The sequence below is a fragment of the Prionailurus bengalensis genome, chromosome A2 (assembly GCF_016509475.1).
Source record: "Prionailurus bengalensis isolate Pbe53 chromosome A2, Fcat_Pben_1.1_paternal_pri, whole genome shotgun sequence".
NCBI lineage: Eukaryota > Metazoa > Chordata > Mammalia > Carnivora > Felidae > Prionailurus > Prionailurus bengalensis.
The window spans coordinates 11,863,999-11,889,228 of NC_057348.1; the positions used below are offsets into that span (position 1 = coordinate 11,863,999).

General features: G+C 51.2%; 1 protein-coding gene across 2 annotated transcripts; it reads left to right on the forward strand.

The window, feature by feature from the left end:
* The first annotated feature begins 879 nt into the window (after window positions 1–879).
* Window positions 880–16,465, forward strand: LOC122487041 (cytochrome P450 4F3-like). 2 transcript variants are annotated; one of them, XM_043586909.1, is made up of 14 exons: window positions 880–972; window positions 1,244–1,436; window positions 5,212–5,356; window positions 7,037–7,090; window positions 7,185–7,312; window positions 8,802–8,923; window positions 9,670–9,940; window positions 10,272–10,338; window positions 10,528–10,657; window positions 13,979–14,112; window positions 14,209–14,273; window positions 14,459–14,541; window positions 14,930–15,034; window positions 16,276–16,465. In XM_043586909.1, exons 1-14 carry the CDS (start codon window positions 917–919, stop codon window positions 16,316–16,318), a joined length of 1,596 nt encoding a protein of 531 aa, XP_043442844.1. In that variant the 5' UTR covers window positions 880–916; the 3' UTR covers window positions 16,319–16,465. The 2 variants fall into 2 exon arrangements, with proteins under 2 accessions (XP_043442844.1, XP_043442843.1); XM_043586908.1 differs by lacking the exon at window positions 16,276–16,465 and having other exon boundaries at window positions 14,930–15,631.
* Window positions 16,466–25,230: the final 8,765 nt, after the last annotated feature.

Below are 25,230 nucleotides of genomic sequence, written 5' to 3' on the forward strand. Positions count from 1 at the left end.
CACGAGCTCTTTCTTGGCAACTTATCTTTTTGTAGGTCCCTGATCTTTCCTACCTTCCTGTCCCCCTCTCAGGCCCTCATCTGACATCCCATTTCCCAGATGGCAAGACTGAGCCTAGAGAGGGCCAGCACAGCCCAAGGTCACAGCCAGGAGGGGGCTGAACTGCGTGCAGGGTCTCCCAGCTCTGTCTGGGCCCCCCTCCCTCTCTGGCCTCCTGCAGCCTTACCCCCTCACCTCCAGGTGCCTTCTTCCCACTGGGCCCTTTACCCCCTGAGTCTGATGCAAGTAACCCCCAGCCAGAAGGGCTTTTTGTTCCTGCCCACTGTGGTCTTGTGTCAGCCCAGGCCCTAGGCTGCTTGGAGGCAGGGCTTGAACTCCTGCCAGGCTGTGCAGCCCGGAGGCCCGAGGCTTCCTGATTCTGCGCTGGGAAACGGTGCATGCCTCTGGCCTGCCTCGTACGTGGAGAGGAGCCCCAGAGATGTTTTGGGACTAGGCTTGGCTGGACCCTACCCCCATGGCACCTGAACTCTCACGTTCAAGCTTTTCCCTGCTGTGCCCTGCTGGCCTTGAAAGGGCAGGGGTGGCTGTTAGCTTGGCGCCCAGGAGTCATTTTGCCCATCCCTCAACGGATCCCCCACCCCCACATGGGAGGTGCTGAGTTCTGAGGATGCAATCCCATACTCTCTTTATAACACGGAAGTCCCCTTCCCTCACCTACTAGTTGGGCCACTGCCAGGTGGGGAGGAGGTAAGCAGGCAGGCAGGGATTGGCTGGTTTAGCCTGGCCACTGCCAGTGTCCCCTAAGTCAGGCACCAGGGACAAAGACTTTCCAAGAGGAGGGGAGAGGAGGCTGTGTGGATAAGCTGCCGTGGTCTGAAGGTACCTGGCTGGGGCTCTTGATCCTGGGTAGCAAAGGATGCTGCCCAAGGGTGGGGTGGCTCCAGAGAGCCGCTGGGAGCAGAGTGGCTACTGGTGGGTGGTTAGCTATCTCTCTGTGTCTCTGTCTTTCTTTTTCTCCCTCTCACTCACTCTGCCTCTCCCTCTGGAATTGTCTAGGTCCTTCTCCCCTCTCTGAATCACCGTTTGCCCAGTGCTGAGCACTCACCATGCCTACCCCTCTCTGTCCCTGCCCCTCCCATTCCAGTGTGGAAGAGGGCCTCTCCCTCTGTTCCTGAAGAGTCCAGAGAGCTCCCCTTGGGCCCATTTCCTCGGCCTCAGGAAAATCTGTCCCCTCTGCCTCCAGGATGCTGAGCCTGTCCTGGCTGGGACTCGGGCAGGTGGCAGCCTCCCCATGGCTGCTTCTGCTGCTGGTGGGGGTCTCCTGGCTCTCGGCCCGCGTCCTGTCCTGGAGCTACAGCTTCTATGACACCTGTTGCCGCCTCCGGTGTTTCCCGCAGCCTCCGAAGGAGCACTGGTTTTGGTGTCACATGGGACCGGTGAGTGTGGGTGGCAGGACGGGCCTGGGGCATCGGGATGTATGCACTTTCCCAGGGGTGGGGAATGGGGACCTGGGGTGGGGCTGGGGTCTGGGACAGCAGAGAAGGAGGAAGGCTAGGGAGCCGTTCTGTAATCACTCATTCATCCCAGGCCATTTCCACATCTTCATCTTCGCACCCCTAGCCTGTTTGGAATCCATTTCCTGCCTCCCTTCCCCACATTAATGTCCCTCTGAAGGGCTCCCAGGGCGGGCTGCACAGAGCAGGGTCCCCTGGTATTCCCAGTGTCCATGGCTACCCCAGAGACCTTCTCAGGGGTGCTGTCCAGGGTCTGCCCCCTACCTGGCCCATTCCCTTGTGTCTGCTCACTTACCTACAGGAATTACCTATGACCTCCCCACCTCGACTCACAGGGGTCTAGCTCTCCACCCCCACCCCTCCCCAGGAAAGCTTCCTCTCAGTCTAAACTTCCCTGCTGAGATGTCCCAATGGGCCCATTGCCCAACCTGAATAAAATTTAACCACTCACTTTCCCTTACAGAAGCTTTCTTTGACTCCCCACCTGCACGGACCTTTGACTTGGGTCTACTCATATGTAAAGAATTAATTGTCCAGTTACTTATTTTCCACCTCTTTATCTGGAGAGTTGCTCTGGGGATCAGATACTACATTGTCCAGCCCAGGAGCTGGCATAGAGTAGGCACTCAGGTAAGTGTTTGATGACATAGGTGGTGAGCTTGCCATTACCTGCCATGTTCAAGGTCAAAGGGATGAGCGGCTAGCCCTTCCCATCCCCAGACAGGCTGAGGGAGGAGCACAGTTCTCCTTAACTGCCCAGCATGAGGACCACAGCTGGGGGAGAGACTTCCTGCTATTTTACTGCTCATTATGGCCAAGTTTGGAATGAGGGCATTCCAAGCTCATTGTGAAGATTGCCTGAGATGCTGGGTCTGGGAATGTTCTTGACAAACCCTGAGGGCAGCAGGAATGTTATAAAGTTGCCGTTTCCACGCTCTGTTCCAGGGCTTGGCCATGGAGGCTGTTCTTGCTCACTCTTCTCTCCTCCAGTCCCTCTTGCTGTGTGACCTCAGCTGAGTCACTCTCCCTCTCTGGGCCAATCTCCTCAAATGCCTCAGTGTTCTTAGGGAGCAGAGAGCAGTCCCAAAAGTGAAAATGACTTGTATTCACCTGCCTGGAGCACCTGGAAGTATTTGTCAGGCCAGGATGGGGCTTCCCGTGGGGCTGGAGAGGATGCCTCACTGGGAGGCAAGCCCCCCTCCTTCTCCTTTTGGGGGACGCGGCCTGGATTTCTTCATTTGTAAAAGGCACGGCTGATGGGGGAGTCCATAGGTTCAGGGGATAGGTTCATAGATAGTCCATAGGTTCATAGGTAGAAGTAGATAGACAGATAGACAGACAGACAGATGGGATGCACCATGCTGGCTGGCGGGCAGAAGAGGTCATAGGTGGGAGCTTCCCTCCTGAGTGATGGGCAGAGCTCACACCTGCGTCCTGGGGTCTGTCAGAGCTGGAAGGTCTGCATACCTTCACCATCTGGGGAGCGGGGGTGGGGGGCTGTGTGGACTGGCCAGGACATGACAGGACATGGGAACGAGCCCCAGTACTAAAACGTGAGGCCACCCTGCTGTTCCTGTGGGCACCTCCCTGAGATTGGAACGACTCCCAGGAGAAGAAAGATCTGACTTCTCAAGCCAAGGTCGGCCTCTCTGGGGGCAGAGAGCATGTCTTCTCCCTGTGTCCTGGGAGGGACCCTTGGGACATGGAGAGTCTTGCAGGATCCCTCTGTCCCCATGGGAAGGAGCAGGAAGAAACAGAGATCCCCTCCATCTATGCAGAGTCTGGACACACTGACCACTGCAGAGGTTGCAGGGGAACTTGCCGTGGCTCCTTCTGTGGAGGTGATGGCCCTTGTCTTGCTTGTAGGTCCACCTCACAGAGCAGGGCTTGAGGGTCTTAATTCAGCTGGTGGCTGCCTACTCGCAGGGTTTATGATCTGCTTGGGCTCCCATCATTTCTTGCCACCGTGGCATTGCCTGCTCTGTCATCATGCCACAGGTACCCATCTGGAATATGTGGCCATGGGCACTGTGGCAGCATCTGAGGGCCACATACCCCTCCCTGCCAGGCTCTGTGAGGTCCCTGTGGATTCCAAGGTCCTTTCTGCTCTTGGGCGACCTTGGTCATTGCTTTCTTCTGGACACTGCTTCAGGAGTGTCCTTGGGGAGGCTCAGTCCCAGGTAATGTCTTGGGGGAACCCCAATCTTGGGCATGTAGAGCTAGAGACACCCTCAATCCTGTATGGTCAGAGTGGGTCTGATGCAGAGACAGCGGTAAGGGGAACTCAGAGGGGAAGCAAGGCATCTGCTGTTTGGGTAGGCTGGGAGGCTTCTTAGAGAAGGAGTTGTTGGAAGGGGGTCTGGACTGATGGGTAGGAATTTTTTAAGAAAAGAAGAGAAAGTATATACTGTGGAGAGGAATAGCCCACTCAAAGGCCTGGAGGGGACAGAGCAAACACCTGTGTTTTTTTTTAAAGTTTATTTATGTATTTTGAGCGAGCGAGAGAGAGAGAGAGAGAGAGAGAGAACACGCATGAGAGGGGGAGGGTCAGAGGGAGAGAGTGGGTGGGAGAGAGAATCCCAAGCAGACTCCACACTGTCAGTAAAGCTCTTGATCACGAACCATGAGATCATGACCTGTGCCAAGATGAAGAGTCAGATGCTTAACCACCTGAGCCACCCCACTGCCGTTTGAGCACCGGGGTTTTGAGCAACCATGAGTTGAGTGCATAAAGAGCAATGCTGGTGAGAGGCAGGGAGAAGGTGGAGGGGACAGCAGAGCCAGTGGGGCTGCAAGACTGTGTGGGGGGTAGGGGGTTTATTCTGAGGGTTCTGGGGAGCCATGGAGGGTGTGCAGGTTAGGAGACACAGACAAGGATAGTGGTAGAAATGGAGAGGGAAATAGAGGTGAAGAAAGGGAGAGATACAGAGAAAAAGTGAGGGAGTCAGAGAGGACATACAGAGAATGTAAAAGAAACATAGACAAACACATATCATCTATCATCTACCCATCCAACTCTCATCTCTTTCCTTTCTCTCTTCATCCATCCACCCATGCATGCATGCATGCATCCATATGTCTGTCCATCAATCCACCCGTCCTCCAAGCGTCCATCCATCCATGCATCTATGCATCCATGTATGCATCCATCCATCCATCTGTCCGTCCATGCATGCATGCATCCATCTATCCATCCATCCATGCGTGCATCCATCCATCTGTCCCTCCATCCATCCATCTGTCCATCCATCTTTCCATGCATCCATCCAACCATCTTCCCATTTATCTGTCATCTATCTTCTATCTCTCTCCCCCTCACTCTCTCTCTCTCTCTATGTATCTATCTCTCTATCATTTATCTATCTCTATCTACCTCTCTATCTCTCTATCTATCTATCTATCATCTCTCTATCTACCTATCATCATCTTGTAGCTCTCCATCATCTAGCTATTATCATCTGGCTGTCTATCACCTACCTAAAGAAACAGATGAAGATTGTGAGAGTGAAGTGAGAGGGAGAGGCACATAGATAGACACACAAAAAAAGACAAACAGACCAACAAAGGGAAGCTGACTTGGTGAGATGTAGAGGTGTAGACTAATAATGCAGGCAGAAGGGGGGATGCAGTGGGAAGTTGTAAGCTTCTGGGGCTGCTGCCTGACCTGGCCTCACCCCCTCCACCCTGCTGTCCCCAGGAAAAGAACAATGAAGAAGGCTTCAGGTTCATGGAGAGTCTGAGCCACAGCTTCCGTGATGTTCACCTGTGGTGGATGGGGCCCTTCTACCCACTTCTGCGGTTCGTCCACCCTAAGTTCGTTGCCCCCCTGCTCCAGGCCCCAGGTATCTCTCCCAGGAGCACCCGACCCAGCTACTCCCTTGTCCCTGTTCCCAGTTCTCCGCACCTATGGACAGACCAGGTTGAGCAGGGAAGTGGGTAGTATTGATGGCGTCCTGCCATTAACCTGCTGGGTGACTGGCAGGTCCCTGGCTCTCTCTGGTTCCCAGACGTTTTCAGTTTTGAGTGGTGGAAATTCAGCAATGTTGGTCTAAGAGAAGAAAGGGAATCTATTGACTGAAAAGCTGAAGGAATGTTGTCTTCAGGCGTGGTTGGACCCAGTCTTCAAACAGTGCCATTGGGAATCTGTCTTTCTCTTGTAGTTCTGTGTTCCGTGGTGACAGCTTCACTCTCATGCTGACAAAGATGTGTCTAAGAAGCTGAAACCCCATGGAAACATGAGCTCATTCTCTGCAGACCCAGAAATAGTTGCAGGATTCTCTTAAATTGGCCTGGCTTGGGTCACAGGGACCAATTCTGCCTCTAGTCACGGCAACTTGATTGTTAAGGGTTAGGGTCATATGTTCAGCTCTGGAGCGGAGGATGGAGTGGCATGGCCACCCTCCCTAGCTACTTGGACTGAGGGAGGAAGAGGAGCGGCGTATTGGTTCCAGAAGGGGATGGACAGGCAGATACCACAGATGTCCATTCACTGGCATCTCTGCTAGGGGGGCATTTCCTGGGTGAGGAAACGGAGGCTCAAGGAGGCTTAATAACTTCTCAAGGTCACATAGCATGCCGAAGACTTTCTCTTACTTCTTCTGTGTGTTCTTGGCTGCCATAACTGCCTCTGGTAGGAAGGACCTTTAGTTGGAAGGGGATTTGGGGTAGGGAGATGGCCAGAGTGTTGTGGGGGAAGATGCACAGAGTGTTGTGGGGAGCTGGTCTAGAGGCACGAGGGAGCAGTGGCAGCTCGTTGTGGTGGGGGGAGCTCAGCATCTGAGGGTGGCAACATTGTTTGGTCTCTTAAGGACAGAGGAGCCCCTGAGCTTAAGCACTTAATGATAACTATGGGATGGAAGAGAATCCTGAGAAAGGCTAGGTCACACCTGGGCCATGTCTGGGACATTAGTGGGACCATATTTAAGTCCTGCCAGGGACCATCTATGAGCCACACTGAGGTCATGTCAGATTGTCTTTGGGTCCATTCAGAGGATGCTGCATGAGGCCAGTGTGTGTTATGCATGTGTTAAATATGCGTTGTTTTATTTAATTTCCAGAACCATATAAGGTAGAGATGATGATTATTGTCTCGTTGTTTCGTGTCAGGGCACGTTATCATGTGTTGGGGCCATGTCAGAAGTCCCAGGAGATGTCAGAGGGTTCTGGGACAGGTGCGATGTCCTAGGTCCCTGTAAAGGCATTTTGTGGAGTGCTGATTGGTGCTTGGGTGTTTGGAACATGTCGGACCGGCAAGGAGCCATGTCAAGGCATGTTGGGTGTGTTGTGCCCTATTTTCGGGAGCATCTAAGTACCTAGGGGTAGGTCCATGGGCTGTGCCTTTGCTCTGCTCTGTGCTGCAGCCTGGTCTTGTCCCCCCTCACCTCCCCACTCTGCCCTATAGAATTCCCACTATGGAGGTTGGAGGGGGTATGCATTCCCCTGGCTTGGATCCTCCACCCCCCAACCCAAAGCCCATCCCTGCCTCTTCTCTATGGCCCCTGATGATCTGTCTCTCCTGCCAGCCACCATCGTGCCCAGGGACAAGTTTTTCTACAATTTTCTGAGGCCCTGGCTGGGTGAGTAACTGTTAAGTGAAGGAGGTTGGGGACAACCTTGGGGTCTCAGGGGAAAGCACTGCCCTTGCCTACTCCTCGTGGCTGCCTCTACTAGGGGATGGGCTCCTGCTGACTGCTGGTGACAAGTGGAGCCACCACCGTCGTTTGCTGACACCTGCCTTCCACTTTGAAATCTTGAAATCCTATGTGAAGATTTTCAACAAAAGTGCAGACATCATGCATGTGAGTTGAAACCCACTGGAGCCTTGGGAAAGGCTTCCCAAGGCCTTGGGAAAGGTTTTCCCGGCTGGAGCCTTGGCAAAAGGGGAGTGGCCTGGAGTCCTGGCTTTGCTAGATGACTTTTGGGACATTCTATTTCTTCTCCAAGCATCAGTTTCCCCATCTGTCAAATGAGGATCATAAGCCCTTCTTAAAGGGTGGTCAAGATGATGTAATGGAATCATGGTCCTGGCACATTGTAGGTGCCCGGAAGGTGTTAGCTTCTAATCTGCCTCACTGAAACTCTGTGAAACTTGAGACACTAATGATGAAGATGGTATGGTAGCTCTTTCTTCACTGAACTGCACCTTAAAACTCATGAGGTTGAAAGGATTTGTGTTTTATTGCTCGCAAGATGATGAGTCTGGAGAATAGTTCTTATTTTGGCTGGAATCACTCACGTGTCTGGGGCCATGGCTGGGTTTGGGAGACAGCTCTGCTTTTCCAGGCTCAGCTCTGCCACACATTTGGGGCTTAGCTAATGGTTGGCTAGTCTTGGATGGCCTTGGTGGGACAACCATACTCGTGCATTTGTCCCTCATCTTCCAGTAGGCTAGCCTAGGCTTGATCGCATGGTAGACCCTGGGCTCCAAGAGAACAAGCAGAAACATGCAGTACCTCTTGAAGCCTAGTTTCAGAACAGGCAACCAGGACCTCCACCTTCTTCTGTTGGTGGAAGCATGTCCCACATCCAGCTCCAATTCAAGAGCTGGAGAAAGAGGTTTTACCTCCTAATTGGAGATCTGCCAACCCTCATTGCAAAGGGTGAAGGTATAGGGAGGGATGAAGAAATGGAGACATTTTTGCAGCAGTCGCCTACCTGTATGATAATGATGAAGATGAGGGTGAGAGCCAATGGTTACTTAGCTCTTGGTGTATATCAGGAACCATGAGATCATGACCTGAGCCCAAGTTGGACACGTAATCGACTCAGCCTCCCACTGCCCCTCCTGCACCAGTTCTATTGCACACGTTGTCTTATTTAATTTCCACAACCATATAAGGTAGAGATGATGATTATTGTCTCATTACAGGTGATGAAACTGAGGCTCAGAGAGGTTAGGGAGCCTGCTCCCGTTCACACAGCTAGCAAGTGAGCTAATCAATGGAGTTGGGATTCCAACCTGGTTTGTCTGACAACAGAGCAAGTCATCTTAACTGTTACTGAAGCTTTGGCAGGTGGAGTCCAGAGGGCAGCAGTGAGTTGACCAAGGGCACACAGGGGTGTAGGAAGCAGAGCCAGGATTTGAACTCAGGTCTCCTGACCCCCAGCCATTGGGTCTTAATAGTAAGAGTTTCTATTCCCAGCCAAGCCTGGTCCTCCCTGGAGATGGGTGCCTGGGGTGGAGGACCAGGAGCCTGGGTTTTGGGGAGTCCATCCTGGTGATTGGGACTGAGGGAGAGCTCAGGGGAGGTAGGTCCCAGCCCCAGATTTGCCCCTTTCTCTGTCCAGGCCAAGTGGAAGCGCCTAGTCTCAGAGGGCAGCACCCGATTGGACATGTTTGAGCACATCAGCCTCATGACCCTGGACAGTCTGCAGAAATGTGTCTTCAGTTTTGACAGCAATTGCCAGGAGTGAGTGCTTGCTCAGGACCTGGGAACATGAACCGTAGACCCAAGGGAGTTGATGGAGAAGGGAGGGCTGGCCAGGGCGATCAGATGGGACTTCCTAGGGAGGGCTGGCCAGGGCGATCAGATGGGACTTCCTGGAGGAGATGGATCAGAGTGAGACAAAGAAGGACAAGGAAGGGAAAGAGAAAAGTAAGGTTTCAGGTAAGCAAAAATGCTTGATAAAGCCCAACAGGACTAGGATGAATAAAGCATGTGCCACCTTGGGAATGAGATTGGAGGGTTGGCAGGGGGGCTAATCTTAAGGATATTGAAAAGTGAAGCAAAAGGGTCTGAGCTTTATCCTGAGGTTTCCAGGGATGGAAGGTGCAAGGTATTTGAGCAGATGAAGGCCATGGTCAGAGTTGTTCTTGGACATCGGACTCTAGAGAGGACCCCAACTGTCACCTAGACACAGAATCTGAGGAGGAGGCAGCTCGAATGTGGTGGCGAAAGTGGGGCAGATTTGGGGGAAAGTAAGGAGGAATGGGCAGGAGCAGATACTGTGTAGGACAGAAGAGAGATGAGTGTGATAGCCAAGGACTTCCCAGGGTCTGGGCCATGATATCATTGACAGAGATAGCAGGTGGAGAGAGAAGCATGCCTGGAGGACACTCTGTTTTGCAGGGACATGCTTCTGAGGTTCTGGTTGGAAGGCACTCCTAGGGCCTCATGTGGGTTAAGGAGCTGTTCTCTATGGCCTGACCCTTCAGGAGCCCCAGCGAATATATTGCTGCCATCTTGGAGCTCAGTGCCCTTGTGGTGAAACGGCAGAGGCAGATCTTCCTGTACCCGGACTTGCTGTACTACCTCACCCCTGATGGGCGGCGCTTCCGCAGGGCTTGTGACCTGGTGCACAACTTCACAGATGCCATCATCCAGGAGCGGCGCCGCTCCCTCCTTATTGAGGGCTCCCATGACTTCCTCAAGGCCAAGGCTAAGGCCAAGACTTTGGACTTCATTGATGTGCTCCTGCTGGCCAAGGTGGGCTTCCCTGGGATCAGAATTCAAGAGTTAGAATGGACCTTGGCTCCAAATGTCAGATGAGAGAACTTGGACTTGACCCAGTGGGTACTGAGGAGCCATGGCAGGTGCTTGAGGAAGGGAGAGACAGGTCAGGGATATGTTTTAGACGTGACTTTGTAGAAGGCTGCTTGGAAGAAGAAAGCTGGAGACAGGGAGACCTGTGGGATAGGGCTCTAGAGGTGCTGAGGGACGAATCCTGCTTTGGTGATGGAGCCTGAGGGACTGTTTCAGGCGAGACTCAGGTGCCCTCCGAGCCGGTGTGATTCAGGAGGTCGTGCCCTTTCTGCAGGATGAAGATGGGAAGGAACTGTCCCATGAGGATATCCGAGCTGAAGCTGACACCTTCATGTTTGGGGGTAAGCATCCCAGTGTGGGACTGCAGGGGGTAGGAGTCTGTCCAATTCCAGGGACTTGGCAGGTGGGCCCTGGACCACCCCATCCCACCCCATCTTCCCCATCCTCCCTGAGGGCCCTAACGAAGGGCGCTGTCCGCCCTCTGGTGCTGAACAAGCCCAGAGACCCAAGCCTGTCTGGCTGCCTCTCAGGCCATGACACCACGGCCAGTGGTCTCTCCTGGGTCCTGTACAACTTTGCGAAGCACCCAGAGTACCAGGAGCGCTGTCGGCAGGAGGTGCAAGAGCTCCTGAAGGACCGTGAGCCTAAAGAGATTGAATGGTGAGTGCAGGTCCTCATGTCCTGTTCTGGAACCCCTCTCATTGTCTCTGCTCCCCTGCTGGGGAAGGGGAAAGAATTTTTTGTTGATGGTGTCATTATTGCTTAGAGAGACTAGGAGCAGCACCCAGAGGCAAGGGTATGGTACCCAGCCTGGAGAGCAGGGGAAAGCAGGCTTATGCAACAGAAAGATTGGAGTGTCCACATTTATTGCCCTGCTTGCTTGCTATGTGACTTGAATAAAACCAATTCCCTTTTCTGAATACCACTTTTCTCCTCTGGAAATGGGGGTGGGACAGGTCAGGGAATGTCTCCTCCAAGGGCTGCTTGGAGAACCGTGACAATGTGTGTAGAACAGATGCCATCCAGCGTGTGTTGAGTACATGAACTTCTCTCCCTTGCTTTTCTGCCTGAAGTTGCACATTTCCCCCAAAGACCCTTACTCTTAATTTTTGCTCTTATATCTAATTCCCACCTACTATCTATTCCAGGGATTCACAAGTGGTCCTTGAGGGTAAAACAGTTACCCATTGCTTGGTTCAGTAAACATGTCTACCCTGCCGGCCCTTCTCAACTCCATGTCCAGTGCCATTCAAGTCCTACTTGGTCAAGGCTGGATCATGGAGGAAAGAAGGCGGTGAGGCTGGGTAGCAAAGAAGCAAATATGAATTCAGCCCTCTGGGAATGGGTAGTGGACAGTGCTCCAAGCCTTACGGACAGTTTGTGCAAAGGCCCTGATGGAGGCATGCAGCGGTGGGCCTGGCGCGTTTGGGAGGAAGGAAACGTGGCTGGATCCTTGTGAAATTTACAGTGTGAAGCATCTGCGAGGCTCCCAGTGAGGCTGGAGCTGGTAGTTGGTAATGGAAGCCCTTCTTGGTCTGCTTTGGAAACCACGTGAAGATTTTCCAAAGGTGTCGGTTCAAGTCCTCTGGGAAGCCAGTATTGGATAAAAGATAGACGTGCGCAGGGATACTGCTCTCAGGGAGGGAGTCTCACATTGGGCAGAAGTGGTCAGAAAGTAGGGGCCCACCATGCTCTCTCAGTGGCTGGGACCTGCCCAAGAGAGTGTGGCCTTGGCTTGAATGCTGCTGCAGAGCTCAGAGGCCCTCTAACTTGAGTCTGTGAGCCGACTGCACTCCTTGGAGCTGGACATCAAGTTCTTTCTTGAAGGGAGATTCGTGACTAATATAGGAAGGCAGTGGGGAGCCATGGGAGATGTTTGAGCAGGGAGAGACAAGTCAGATATTCGAATTAAACATATCTGCAAACTGGAGGAGATGAGGTGGAGCCTAGGGGTCCCAGGGAGATTTGGGGCTAAGGGCTGAGGAATGGGGAGGAGATGTTGGACTGAACACTTTGGAGCTAGTGCCATCAACTTCAAGGCTGGGCTCAGTACGGTAGTTGTGTGAAGTGGAGAAGTGTTTTTGTGTGTCTCTCAACTTCAAACAGTGCACTTTGTCCCACGTCAAACGGTGTCATATGGAAAGTTCCTCTCTAGTGCCTTGGACCTAAATATCCAGGAGGTTTCCATCTCATGACTGCGAGAAACCTCTTGCTGTTCATGTCTTTATCTACCTGTCTGAGAATCTCTCCAGGTCCTAGGCTGAGAGCCAACTTGCCGGGTCATGAAATACACATTGCCTTTCCTTGACCATGCCGATGCCTTGCAGAGTGGTGGCTCCTGTCCATACCTTTACTGTCAGTGCGTGGGGTCCACCCACCCCAGTGCTTCAGCCAGGCTTTACCATCACCCACCTTGTTAATTCTCACCTCGAATACATATGAGGTAACATCCCATTGCTATATAATTTTCATTTCTCTGGTAATCGGCGACTTGGAGCATCTCTTCGTGTTTTATTTAGTTCTTTCTTTTCCATGGTTATTTATTTAGTTTTGAGAGAGAGCACAAGTGGGGGAGGGGCAGAGAGAGAGGGAGACACAGAATCCAAAGCAGGCTCCAGGCTCCGAGCTCTCAGCACAAGGCCGACGCGGGGCTTGAACTCATGGACCTCGAGATCATGATGTAAACCGAAGTCATATGCTCAACCGACTGAGCCACCCAGGCGCCCCATCTCTTCATGTTTTAAATCTCTGAGTTTGAGCTCCCATGAATTTCTAGACCATGTCCTTTGTCTACTCTTTTGAGTCGCCTGCCATCTCTCTTGTTGATCGGTAGGAATTCCTTGTCTATTCAAGATATTCTTCTAGATCAATATATTTACTGCAACCATCTTCTGTGAATCTCTCATCTGAATGTTAATTGTTCCATAGAATGGAGTGCTTTGTTAAACAGAAATCCTTAATTCTGTGCATGTTTTTTCTTTTCTCTTTTTTTCTTTTTTCTTTTCTCTTTTGTTCTTTTCTTTCCTTTTCTTTCTTTCTTCCTTCCTTCCTTCCTTTCTTTCCTTTCTTTTCCTTTTCTTTTTTTGTCTTCTGGTTTATGTTTTGGGGTTTTAAGAATTCTTCGTACTCATCGGTCAGAAAGTTGTCTTCTGTATTATACCTTCTTTTACCCTTATTTCTTTATCTTTCACGTGTAAGAGAAGACCCCATCTTATACGTGGAGTGCATGATGATTCAGTCTTTTGGTGTGTGTAGTGGTGCGACTGTGGGGGTGTCTGTGTCTGTGTCTGAACCATCCCTTGTCTGGGGGTGGCGGGGCCTCCTTTACCGGATGCTGCGTTTTCACCTATTCACGTACTTGTCTCTGAGCTCTCTATCTTGTTCTGTGGGTCTGTTTCCCTGTTCTTGCAACAGTGCCTTGCTGCCTTTTAATGGAATTGATTTTAATTTAATTGAATTATCACCATATTTTTGTAATGGGTCTTAATATCAGATGGATGACTTCTCTTTTTTTGGTTTTTTAAATCGACCACAACTCTTGAACTTTAAGTTTTTCAAAATGAATAAGATCGCTAAGTTCCAAAAACACCAAGTAGATTTTAATTGGGTGTATTGGATACAGTAATTAACTTACAAAGAACCCACACCGTTATATTAGGTATCCCACCTAGGAGGGTGCCTTTTATTTATTCAAATAACCTGGTAAGTCCAGCAAAGAGATTTTTTTTCCTTTTCAAATAAATTGTATAATTTACAACTTTCTAACTTTGAAAGGTACTGTGTGAATGTTGGGCTTTGCTCAGAAATTCTTAAAATTTTTTTTAAAAATATTTATTTTTGAGAGAGAGAGAGAGAACAGGGAAGGGCTGAGAGAGAGAGAGAGAGAGAGAGAGAGAGAGGGAGACACAGAATCCGGGGAGCAGCTGGAGGTCTGCGGGAGTCTGATTCGATCCCTGCCTACCTGTGAGGGGGCTTCCTTAGGGACGACCTGGCCCAGTTGCCTTTCCTGACCATGTGCATCAAGGAGAGTCTGCGGTTGCACCCCCCGGTCGCAGTCGTCTCCCGCTGCTGTACCCAGGACGTCGTGCTCCCGGATGGCCGGGTCATCCCCAAAGGTGCCCACAAGACCAGGGGGAGGAGCCTCGTGGGCAGGAAGAGGGGTCCATCAGGCAGGGTGAAACCCTTCCTGACTGGCCCCTCCCATCCCACAGGTGTTGTCTGCCTCGTTAGTATTTTCGGGATCCACCACAATCCATCCGTGTGGCCAGACCCTGAGGTGCTGCCTCCCCCTCCCTCCCCTCCGCCCACCCTCATGCTTGGCCACTTCCCTAGCGGGGCCTAAGGGAGGGCTCAGGGTTCTGACCTGGCAAATCGCTCCCTCCATGAAACGCACACCTGTGTCTCCAAAGCCTGCTGTCCTGGGAAACCCCATCCAACAGTCCCGCCTCTCTCCGCCCCCAGGTATACAATCCTTTCCGCTTTGACCCAGAAAACATCAAGGAAAGGTCTTCCCTGGCTTTTATTCCCTTCTCCGCAGGACCCAGGTGAGCGCAGCGGGCATCTGAGGTGGGGATGAGGTGGTGAGGACAGGGGCCTGGGCCTGAGATCCCAGACGCGGCTGCGCGGGCGGGAAAGGGGGTGTTGAGGACGGTTCTCCTTCTCTCTCCTCCAGAGGTTGGGGGTAAAGTCCTGGGCAGTGGGGGGTGGCTGGGTCCAAGGAGGGCTCCGCGGTGTGCTCAGAGCCCCTTCCCTCTGTCTGGGAGCTCAGGGCTGGGATCTGAGCCAAGCTCAGGGACCCCCTTATGGGGGTCCCGGGCAAGGTTAGTCCCCTCCGGTATCCCTGCGGGCGGGGCTGGCGGTCCCGGGCCAGGTTCGGGGCGCGACGGGACCTGCTGGGCTCCCTGGCGAGTGAGTGCCCACTGCCGCCCGCAGGAACTGCTTGGGGCAGACGTTCGCTCTGACCGAGATAAAGGTGGTCCTGGCGCTCACGCTGCTGCGCTTTCGGGTCCTGCCCGACAAGGAGGAGCCGCGCAGGAAGTGGGAGCTCATCCTGCGCGCCGAGGGCGGGCTTTGGCTGCGGGTGGAGCCGCTGAGCGCGGGCCCCCAGTGACCAGCCAGCTCCCCCTGACTTGGGATCCACCCCGACCCTACACACGCCCCCTGGCGGATTCCCAGGACTAGAACTGTGTGGTCTCCTCTGCCCGAGCGCCACTGATAGCCAGCAGGGGGCGCTCGGGACCTGCGGGAACGCAGTGGGAGGGCGAGGGCGAGGGGTGGGGTGGAGGGGAGGCTGGGGTGTGAGCGCAAGACCCTGGCAGCATTTCCAGCTGACCACGGCTCCACCCCCCCATGCTGATTGCGGGTTCTCCCAGAGCCCAATAAGGGCTTTTATCCTGTAGGCAATAGGGTGCTATGGGAGGTGGTTGAGTAGGATAGGGACCACCGTTAGAGACTGACTGAGGGGCATGTTTGAAGCTCAGGGTCACAGTGGAGAACCCATAGTGGCACCACACTCTGCCACTCTGACCTCCGTTCCTATCTATGATACCCAAACTTTTCTTACCCCAGAATCCTTCACTATGTTTCCATGGTCACTATGTTCACTGAAACAAACATAGATGCTTTCTCCATGTGTCTGATCATTGCAATCATTGTATCCGTTACGTGGTCTGTTGTTTTTGCTAGTTTTCACTGGTAGGGTTAGTGGTCTCGTGTGCCTGTTTATCTTTGCTTGAGTATCCGTTATCATCTTTGAAACAACATGTGTAGAATTTGGAGAAGGTAGCTTTCTCTAGGAGGCATTCTTCGAGTCTTGCTGCTCAAGGATGATGCTCAATGGAGTTCAAGGCTTGTGGTGCCAAGATCACTAAGGCAGTTGAAATTCCAGCAGAGGTCACACCTGCAGTGCCCTCTGCCGGTGTCTTCTCCCCCTGAGCAGTGTAGTTCCTGGAGGCTTCCACCTATGTAAGGAGGACCTTCTTACAGCTTTTCTTTCCCATGTCACTCTAGGCTTTGATTTTCTCCCGTGCCCGTGAGGCCATCAAAACAGTTTCACACTTCCCTGACTCGCTCCAGCGCAAAAGTATAATTCATGCTCCTTTGACTCCAGGTTTCTCTTTTCTTTTCTTTTTTTTAATGTTTATTTATTTTTGACAGAGAGAGAGAGAGACAGAGCATGAGCGGGGGAGGGTCAGACAGAGGGGGAGACACAGAATCTGAAACAGGCTCCAGGCTCTGAGCTGTCAGCACAGAGCCTGATGCGGGGCTCGAACTCACAGACCGGGAGATCATGACCTGAGCCAAAGTCAGATGCTCAACTGACTGAGCCACCCAGGAGCCCCCAGACTTCTTTTTTCATTTGAGTGGCATCTTTGTTACAATTTTATTCCCACATTTATTCATTGTTGAGAGACAGAGACAGAGCACAAGTGGGGGATGGGCAGAGAAAGAAGGAGACAGAATCGGAAGCAGGCTCTAGGCTCTGAGCTGTCAGCAGAGCCGGATGCAGGGCTTGAACTCAGGAGCTGTGAGATCATGACCTGAGCCGAAGTAGGCGCCCAACTGACTGAGCCACCCAGGTGCCCCTTGAGTGACATCTTTGTAATCCTTTACTGTCTTTTCAGGTCATGTATGCATTTAAGAAATTGGAAAAGGGGGCACCTGGGTGGCTCAGTTGGTTAGGCGTCCGACTCTTGGTTTTGGCTCAGGTCGTGGTCTCACAGTTTCGTGGGTTTGAGGGCTGCATGGGGCTCTGTGCTGGCAGCGTGGAGCCTGCTGAGGATTTTCTCTCTCTCCATCTCTCTCTCTCTCTCTGCCCGTCCCCCACTTGCACTGTCTCTGTCTCTCTCAAATAAATCAGTAAACTTAAAAAAAAGTAATTGGAAAAGTATCCAGCTATGAGAGTTGTGTTTTTTTAAATTGAAAGGTTAATCCCAATAACCTAGCTTGCCATTAATGGAACACGAAGTCTCAGTTAGAATTTTATCCCTTTGATTTTAGTTTGTGTGTGTGTGTGTGTGTGTGTGTGAGAGAGAGAGAGAGAGAGGGAACCAGTGCAGGTGTGGGAGGGGCAGAGGACCAGGGAAAGAGAGAATCTTAAGCAGGCTTCACATCCAGCTCAGGGCTCACCATGGGGCTCAGTCTCACGACTGTGAGATCATGCCTTGAGTCAAAATCAAGGGTAGGACCTTTAACCAACTGAGCCACCCAGGCACCCCGCAGTTGGAATTTTAAATGGTGATGATCCAGTTATCCCTCTATTGTTGAACGTATTCAGGGCGATGATTGCCTTTAAGTGTAAAGATTTCTGGACCACAAAAGCTCACATCAGGGTTTCAGGGAGGGGACAGCACATCCCCCAGAGATCCTGGAATTTGGGCTACATGGAGGTAGCAGGTGGTCTTTGAGACTGGCTCCCCCGGGGATGTTCCTGGTTAGAGAGAGGGGTACACATTGGATGTTTTGTCAACAGGATGGACCGTGCTGGAGACTGCTAACTGTGTATCCTCATATTCATTTTTGCCTTCCTATAACCTTTAGTTTTTAGTTTAGGTGCACAGCAGGCCGAAATACAGATTGCGTTTGAAAGCTTTTCTTGAAACTAGATTGGCTAAATGACTATACCCTGTCCCATAGGAACAGTCAAAGAGTACCTGGTAATTCTAGAAGCTCTCCTTATGGAGAGGTAGACACTCTTTCTGTCCAGTTTCCCCTTCCTTCTTTGCTGCGTCTTGGGGGATGTGGGGACCTGCAGCTTCATCCTGGATCCAGGAGGTAAGACTACTCTTCAAGGAAGGTGGGGCAGATAACTAGATGCAATTAGGTTCAGATGACCCTGGATCCACGGCACCTTGGAGGTTTACTGCCAAGGGTACAATCACAGTCTGCTATTCACTAGCTGTTTGGGTGGGGGGAAATTGTTGGTCTCTCTGAGGCTGACTTCTGTTACCATACAGTTATAGCCACCTTGTTACACTGATGGAGAGACTGAATAAACAAACATGTGCAACATCACTCAATAAGTAGGTGGTAAGTACTCTCTTCTTTTTGCATCGTATTCTAAATTTTAAAAGGCTGCAGTCGCAAAAGTTAAATTTAAGTATTGGGAAATGTGACAATCTCCTGTGAAGAAAATTATCATTAGAAGATGTAGTTAGTTGGGAACGCAAGCTGGTGCAGCCACGCTGGAAAAGAGTATGGAGGTTCCTCAAAAAACCAAAAATAGAACTACCGTACAACCCAGCAATTGCACTACTGGGTATTTATCTAAGGGATGCAGGTGTGCTATGTCAAAGGGGCACATGCAGCCCAATGTTTATAGCAACGCTATCGACAATAGCCAAAGTATGGAAACAGCCCACATGTCCATTGATGGATGAATGGATAGAGAAGATGTGATATATATATATATATATATATATATATATATATATACACATACACACACACAATGGAGTATCACTCAGCAATGAAAAAGAATGAAATCTTGCCATTTGCAACTACGTGGATGGAACTATTATGCTAAGTGAAATTAATCAGTCGGAGAAAGACAAATATCATATGACTTCACTCATATGAGGACTTTAAGAGACAAAACAGGTGAACATAACAGAGGGGAAACAAAAATAATATAAAAACAGGGAGGGGGACAAAACAGAAGAGACTCTTAAATAGGGAGAACAAACTGAGGGTTACTGGAGGGGTTGTGGGAGGGGGGATGGGCTAAATGGGTAAGGGGCACTACGGAAACTACTCCTGAAATCATTGTCGCACCATATGCGAACTAATGTGGACGTAAATTATAAAAGATGAAAATAAAGAATGTTTAAATCAAAAGAAAAAGAAAAAAAGGAAGATACAATTAGTTCTAAATATTCATAGTTGTTACTTCTGAGTAACTTCAAGGGCCTTTGATGCCAAGCTGGCCTTGAAGCTAGGAAGTAAAAAAAAAAAAAAAAAAAAAAAAAAAAAAAAATTCCGTCTAAAGAGGCATGATCCGGACTTCTTTTTGCTTATGTGTTTCAAGAGGTGGAGGTCACGAGGGTCCCAAGAGAGAAAAGAAGGTGGGGGCTGGGGGGTGGGAGTGGAAGGGCCTCCTTCAGCACCTGGGACAGCGGCCGCTCCAGGACTCCCACCTCTCAAGCTGTAGGAGTACTTGCCCTGGGCTACTGAGTCCAGGGCCTCCAAACCTTTCTGGGCCCACAGATGGGGGGCCCAGGAGGCCTAGTGACTGCAAAAGAAGAAAGGAACATTGCAACCTTAAATGAATAAATATTTAGTATATTCTAAGCTGAAAATAACATGTTTTACTTGCCGAGTTCTTAACTAAAATTACTTTTCCCCTTGGGGTGCCTGAGTGGCTCAGTGGGTTAAGCGTCCAACTCTTGGTTTCTGCTTAGGTCATGATCTCAAGGTTCGTGGGTTCGAGCCCCATGTTGGGCTCTGCAGTGACAGCGCGGAGCCTGCTTGGGATTCTCTCTCCTTCTTCCTCTCCCCGCCCCCCCCCGCACACCCAATAAATAAATAAACCAAAAAATTTTTTTCATATTCCCAAAATGATACATCTGGGTTTTTTTTTAAAGAAAGCGCCAGTGGAGTGAGAGGCAGAGGGATGGGGAGAGCGAACCCACGTAGCTTGATCTCACTACCCTGGGACCATGACCTGAGGTGAAATCAAGAGTCAGATGCTCCTGGGGCACCTGGGTGGTTCAGTCGATTAAGCATCTGACTTCAGCTCAGGCCACCTTCTCACGGTTCATGAGTTTAAGGCCCACATTGGGCTCTGTGTTAATAGCACAGAGCCCACACTTCAGATCCTTTGCCTCCCCCACCCCCGCCCTTCCCCTGCTTGTACTCTCTCTCTGTCTCTCTCAAAATAAATAAGTAAACGTAAAATAATTAGTCCTAAAAAGAAAGAGTCAAAGGCTCAATTGACTGAGCCACCCAGGTGCCCCCAAATAATACGTCTTCCTAGAAGAAAACACCAAGAAGAAAAAGTAAGAAATAAAAATCACTTTTATATCCATAATTCCAACAAGTCAAAATAATCCCTTCATATTTTCTCACGTATACTTTCAGCTTGTATTCGTATGTAATGTTATGCAAGTATGTGTGTAAATCTGTGTGCATGTGTGTTTGTGTGTGCACGGTGAGTGTGCGTGTGTAAGTGTGCCACTGTGTGCACGCGTGGATGCATTGGTGTGTGTGTGTGTGTGTGTGTGTGTGTGTAAGAGTGTGGCTGTGTGTATCTTGAAGTCGCTAAACCCTGTAATGGGCAGGGACCTTAAGTGGTTAAAGAAGGGTGACTGGAAGACGCAGCCCTTTACAAAGCTATGGGCAGGGCCAAGGGAAACCGTGGAGGCTAGTGCAGCGTCCTGGGGCTAGCATCAGCTGAGAGCCGCCACCACTGCCAGGTTGATGGGGCCAAAGAGTAGCTATTTCTGGAATCCAGAGAGCTTAACTGTCACAGAGAGTGGAGGTAGCCTTCGGCAGAGAATGAACGCCATTTCTCTAATCTCCTCGGATTGCCTGCAGGTGCCCACCACGGACCCAACGCCATATTCTCATTTGACCCCAAGAGGCTGTAGGGAGGTGGCCAAAGACTCCTGTGGTAGCCCAGTGTCTTGAGCTGGGTTGGTGTCCACTCCACATGTCTCCGCAGAGGGGAGTTCAACAGTTCCTCTGGACCAGGGTGGCTCCCTTGTCTGCTGGCTAAGCAGACATCAGAATGGGAGGGGGGCAAAATCCTGCCTGTTCCCTTGCATGCCCTTCTGGTTTTGTTTTTGTTTTTCTGTGAAGTCCTTGGGGCCCGCCTCCTTGGCTTTTGCATGAGAAATAGCCTTTTACCCTCCAGGGGTGATCTCTGTTGATGGCGACCCCCACTGCTGGAGTGGTGGGGGTGGTCTGACTACTTCCAGAGCTGGCACCACCCCAAAAGTCCTGTGCAGGGGAAGTTGATGCAGCTATTTGGGGGCCCTGGGACTTTCCTGAAGTTTCCCTTCAGCCTTCTTTTTCCAAAGCCAGCTTCTTTGCTCTCCTGGTCCTTCTGCCAAGAAGCTGGAAACTCCAGCTTATGGGTCTGGCCCTTGACATGCTTTGGGGGCTGGTTGGGTTTCCTGATCTTTATTACGGCGACTGAAATGGAACAACCGTTTCCAGCTTGAGTGTTGGGCCACATTTCACCACCGTGGATCTCCCTACAGGGCTGGTTCCTGCTTCCCTCCCGGATGTATACTGAGGGAACTTGCCTCTATTGTCTTTGTTTACCTCAGCATGTCTGAGGAAGGAAGGAGGAATGACAGAGTTTTCAAGCCATTTGATTACCTCACTGTGTGCCGGGTGTTTACAGTCCTGCTGTGGCTTTAGGGGCAAAGAGCGATCGTTATTCACTGTTCACTCTTCCATGACACTCAGGTTTCTGCTCAGAGGTCAACTCCACAGGGCAGCCCTCCCCGATTGCCTTCTTGGTCACTTGCTGGTTCTCATTCTGTTAATTCCCTTCATTACCACCCCACCATCTGACTTGGTCTTGTTTCCCATCGGCTTCTCCCATCAGACATGAGCACCACCATCCAGAGACCTTATCTGTTTTGTTCATCCTGGGTCTTGGGTTCAAGCACCATGTCTGGCATAGAGTCTCTGGTACAGTTTTTTGTTGTTGTTGTTGTTGTTGAAGAACAAACTACCTGGGAGGTGTAAGTCCCCCTTTCCATCTTACTGAGGAGGGCATGAAGCGCGGAGAGGACAAGTGACTTGTCCAAGGTCACACAGCCAGCGAGGAGCAGGGCTGGGATCCGAACTCTGTTGGGCTGAATCCGGAACCTGTTCCTTCCCAAAGGCAGAGGAAAGGAAAAGAGAGACTCCAGCCACCAGGCAGCCTCCCTGCTTGGTGTAGAGAGACCCCAGGCTGACTCCTGGGAGAGGTGTCTTCATGGGGTCACAAGAGACGAACTGCTCACCTGTTCTGTGCACCAACCATGGGCCCCTTCCCCACTGTGACAATCCTTGTTTCCTCTGAAATTTGTGTTTTCGTGATACAAATTATAGCAGCACAGTGTGGGAGACAGAAAGCGTGAGACAAGTAGCACGTGAGAAGGACCCAGACTCCACTCGTACTCTCTCCACTTCCACTGTGATGTGTGGATGCTTCTGGCATTTTCTCAGGGCATATGCAAACGTGCACACACACAGATCCACACACGTATTCAGAAGCTCTAGCCGTAGACGAGCTCATTACTCATATGCCAATTTTTTCATTGAGGTATGATCGGCATATAACATTATAGTAGTTTCAGGTGCACGTCATGATCCCACATGTGTATATATTGCAAACGATCACCGCGAAAAGTCTAGTGAACACCCACCTCCACACGTAGCTATAGACTGTTCTTTGTCTCGTGATGAGAGCTTTTAAGACCTACTCTCTTTGCCACTTTCAAATATACAGTACAGTGCTATTAACTATGGTCACCAAGCTTTGCATTGCATCCCTAGGACTGATTTATTTTATAACTAGAAATTTGTACCTTTTGACCTCCTTCACCCATTGCACCCATTCCCTACACCCTTCTGGCCACCAGCGGTGTGTTCTCCATTTCTATGAGTTCAGTTTTTTAAAGAATACATATAAGTGAGATCATATGGTACTTGTTTTTCTCTGTTCGGTTTATTTCACTTAGCATAATGCCCTCAAGGTCCATCCGTCCTCCCATGTTGTCACAAATGGAAACATTTCCTTCCCATGTCACTTTGAAAGTTCCTTTCCCCTACTCTCCCTGATGGGGTCTGATAGAATGCTTGCATTACCCTGTGAGGTTTTACCAAGCCCACTTTACAGACATGAAGACTGAGGTTCAGAGGGGTGATAGGCTGTGCCCAAAGCTGGTGACTCACAGAGTGACTGCCACCTCTGGTCTGACACACACTTGTCCACTTCCCGGCTCTGGGTGTGGATGGGGGTTGACGTCTGGTGGCGGGGGTCAACCTTTGCCTTTCTGTCTGTGGCTGGGGGCCATTGCATAAGCCAGGCTTGTGTCATTTGGCAGCTGAGACATTCCTTGTTGGATGAGAAACCACTGGGGACGCTGTGACCCTTCTCTGGCTCAGAGCAGAATGTCCACACCTGAGGCTTCCTGCCTCAAGAGTCAGGGGGAGCCCCGGTCCAATAGACTCTGCCTTCTTGATCACTGGGGGTTGTTGGTTGGGGGATGGGGGTTGACCTCTGGGGGGGTCAACCTCTGCCTTTCTGTGTGAGGCTGGGGGCCATTGCCAGAGGCCCTGTTTGGTTTTAGTCCTTGTGATGGCTCATCAAAGTTCAACACTTACTTATAGCCTCTGTATGGGGCCACGTTTTGCCAGCTGCCTTGGCCTTGGTCACTTGTGTGATCTTGCATGTGTGTGCTCTTAGCCCCCGTGTCAAAAGAACAACAAGCCACCTGCCTTTTTGTGCAGCATGGGTATCCCGCCCCAGGCTTGCCCCTGGTGATGCTCCCTCTTCCTCCAGGTCTCTGCTCGCCCTGATGCCAGGCTGAAGGTGGGACCCTCCCCCCGGCACGTCCCTTATCACGGTCTGTTATGTTCTTCATCATTTACTGGATCACCGCCCATCTCCCCACCGGATGCGAGGCCCTTGACAGTGGAGTCTGTGTTCACTGCTGCATCCCCGGTGCCTAAAATTGTGTGCCCCCCACACAACAGATGGTCAGTAGACACGTGGTTGTGTGAACAAGCCCTGGAGATTTAGATTCTTTTTCTCCTTACGTTATGACTGAAACAAAACAAGATAAAACTGGGAATCAGAGAAGTGAAGCCTTTCCCCTCCACACTTTCTCTGCAGAACCTGGACTCAGAGGTCTTAAAGCAACATTTCTTAAAGCTTGAAGGCATGTACACTTTTCCTGAGGATCTACTTAGACGCAGTTTGGAGTCAATATTTCTGGGCCGGGGTGCGAGATCCTGAATGTCCCGCAAGCTCTCAGGTGATGCCTACGGTGGAGGTCTGCGGACCACACTGAGTAACCGATCCTTAGAACTCATGGCGGCAAACCTTTCTTTCATCCCCAGATATTTCATGAGCACGTACTATGTTCTAGGCTGTGCTGCCGTCTATGCTGTCATAGTCACCTCATTAGCTGTGGGGCTGTAGCAAGTTGCTTCACCTGTCTCAATCTCTGGTTCCTCCTCTGTCAAAACGGGCTCGTGAATTGTGGGGCTGTTGGATAATTGCACCACAACAACAGCAGGGAGAACAGTGACTGGCATTTATTAAGCCCGCCTTCTTCTGTCCTATGTGTTTTACGTGTGTCAGCTTTTAAAATTATTCCTGGTATCTTAGGAGGTGGCGCTAGCGAAATGCCCATCTGCAGAGGGAAGGAGCGTGGCTGAGTGGGTCAGGGCGCCTAGTGGGAAGTGGGGGCTGCCCCGGTGCCCAGGCTGGCTCCACCGGCTGTGTGACTTGGGACAGCTGTACAATAGGGAGAGAAACGTGGTTAATGTATCTACAGGGCTTAAATCGGGATCGTGGCTCATGTGGACAAATGCCTTTCCTGCTGTAGCTGCCTGCCCATTCCTGGCACACAGTAGGTGCACAGTGAGCTCAGCCACTCTAGGCACTGGGTGCTCTTTCTCTTGTGTGTCCAGGATTCTGCCTGGATCATTGTACTCTGACCTTGCCTCCTGGCCCTGATATGGATGGGTCTGCCAGCAGGGGAGGGCTGCCTACATGGAGGTGGAGGAAATCTGGGTTGGGGTGGGAAGAGGGTGCAACCCACCCCACAGAGGGATTCAGGAGCAGGCACCTGGACCCCATGGCTGGAGGGAGAGGGAGGTTTGGGGTCTTCCCAGCACTCTGCCCGTGTCAGGACGACTCTTTGCCCGTCCCCTGCTCAGTAGCTTTGCCAAGCTTGGCCCGGGCTTAGGAGTGTGGCAGACCTGGGATCCTCCCAGCTCTGCAACTTGGGCCAGAGGCTTGCTTTCTCTGAGCCTCTACTGTTTGCTCTTCTGTTAAATAGCCATCTTTGGGCCTTCTGGCTCTTGGGCCAGAGTTTGCTCTTCTGTTCAATAGGCATCTTCCCTCCTATGGATGTCATCGCCTGGACCTCTCTCTCTCTGATTCCAGGGCACTGGCCCAGAGAGTTGGCAGGTGCAGGGAGAGGGGGCGGTGATGTTTCATTACCTCATTGGCAGAACACGTGGTGCACAATAGGTTTACTTTACATAGAGTACCTGGCACACAG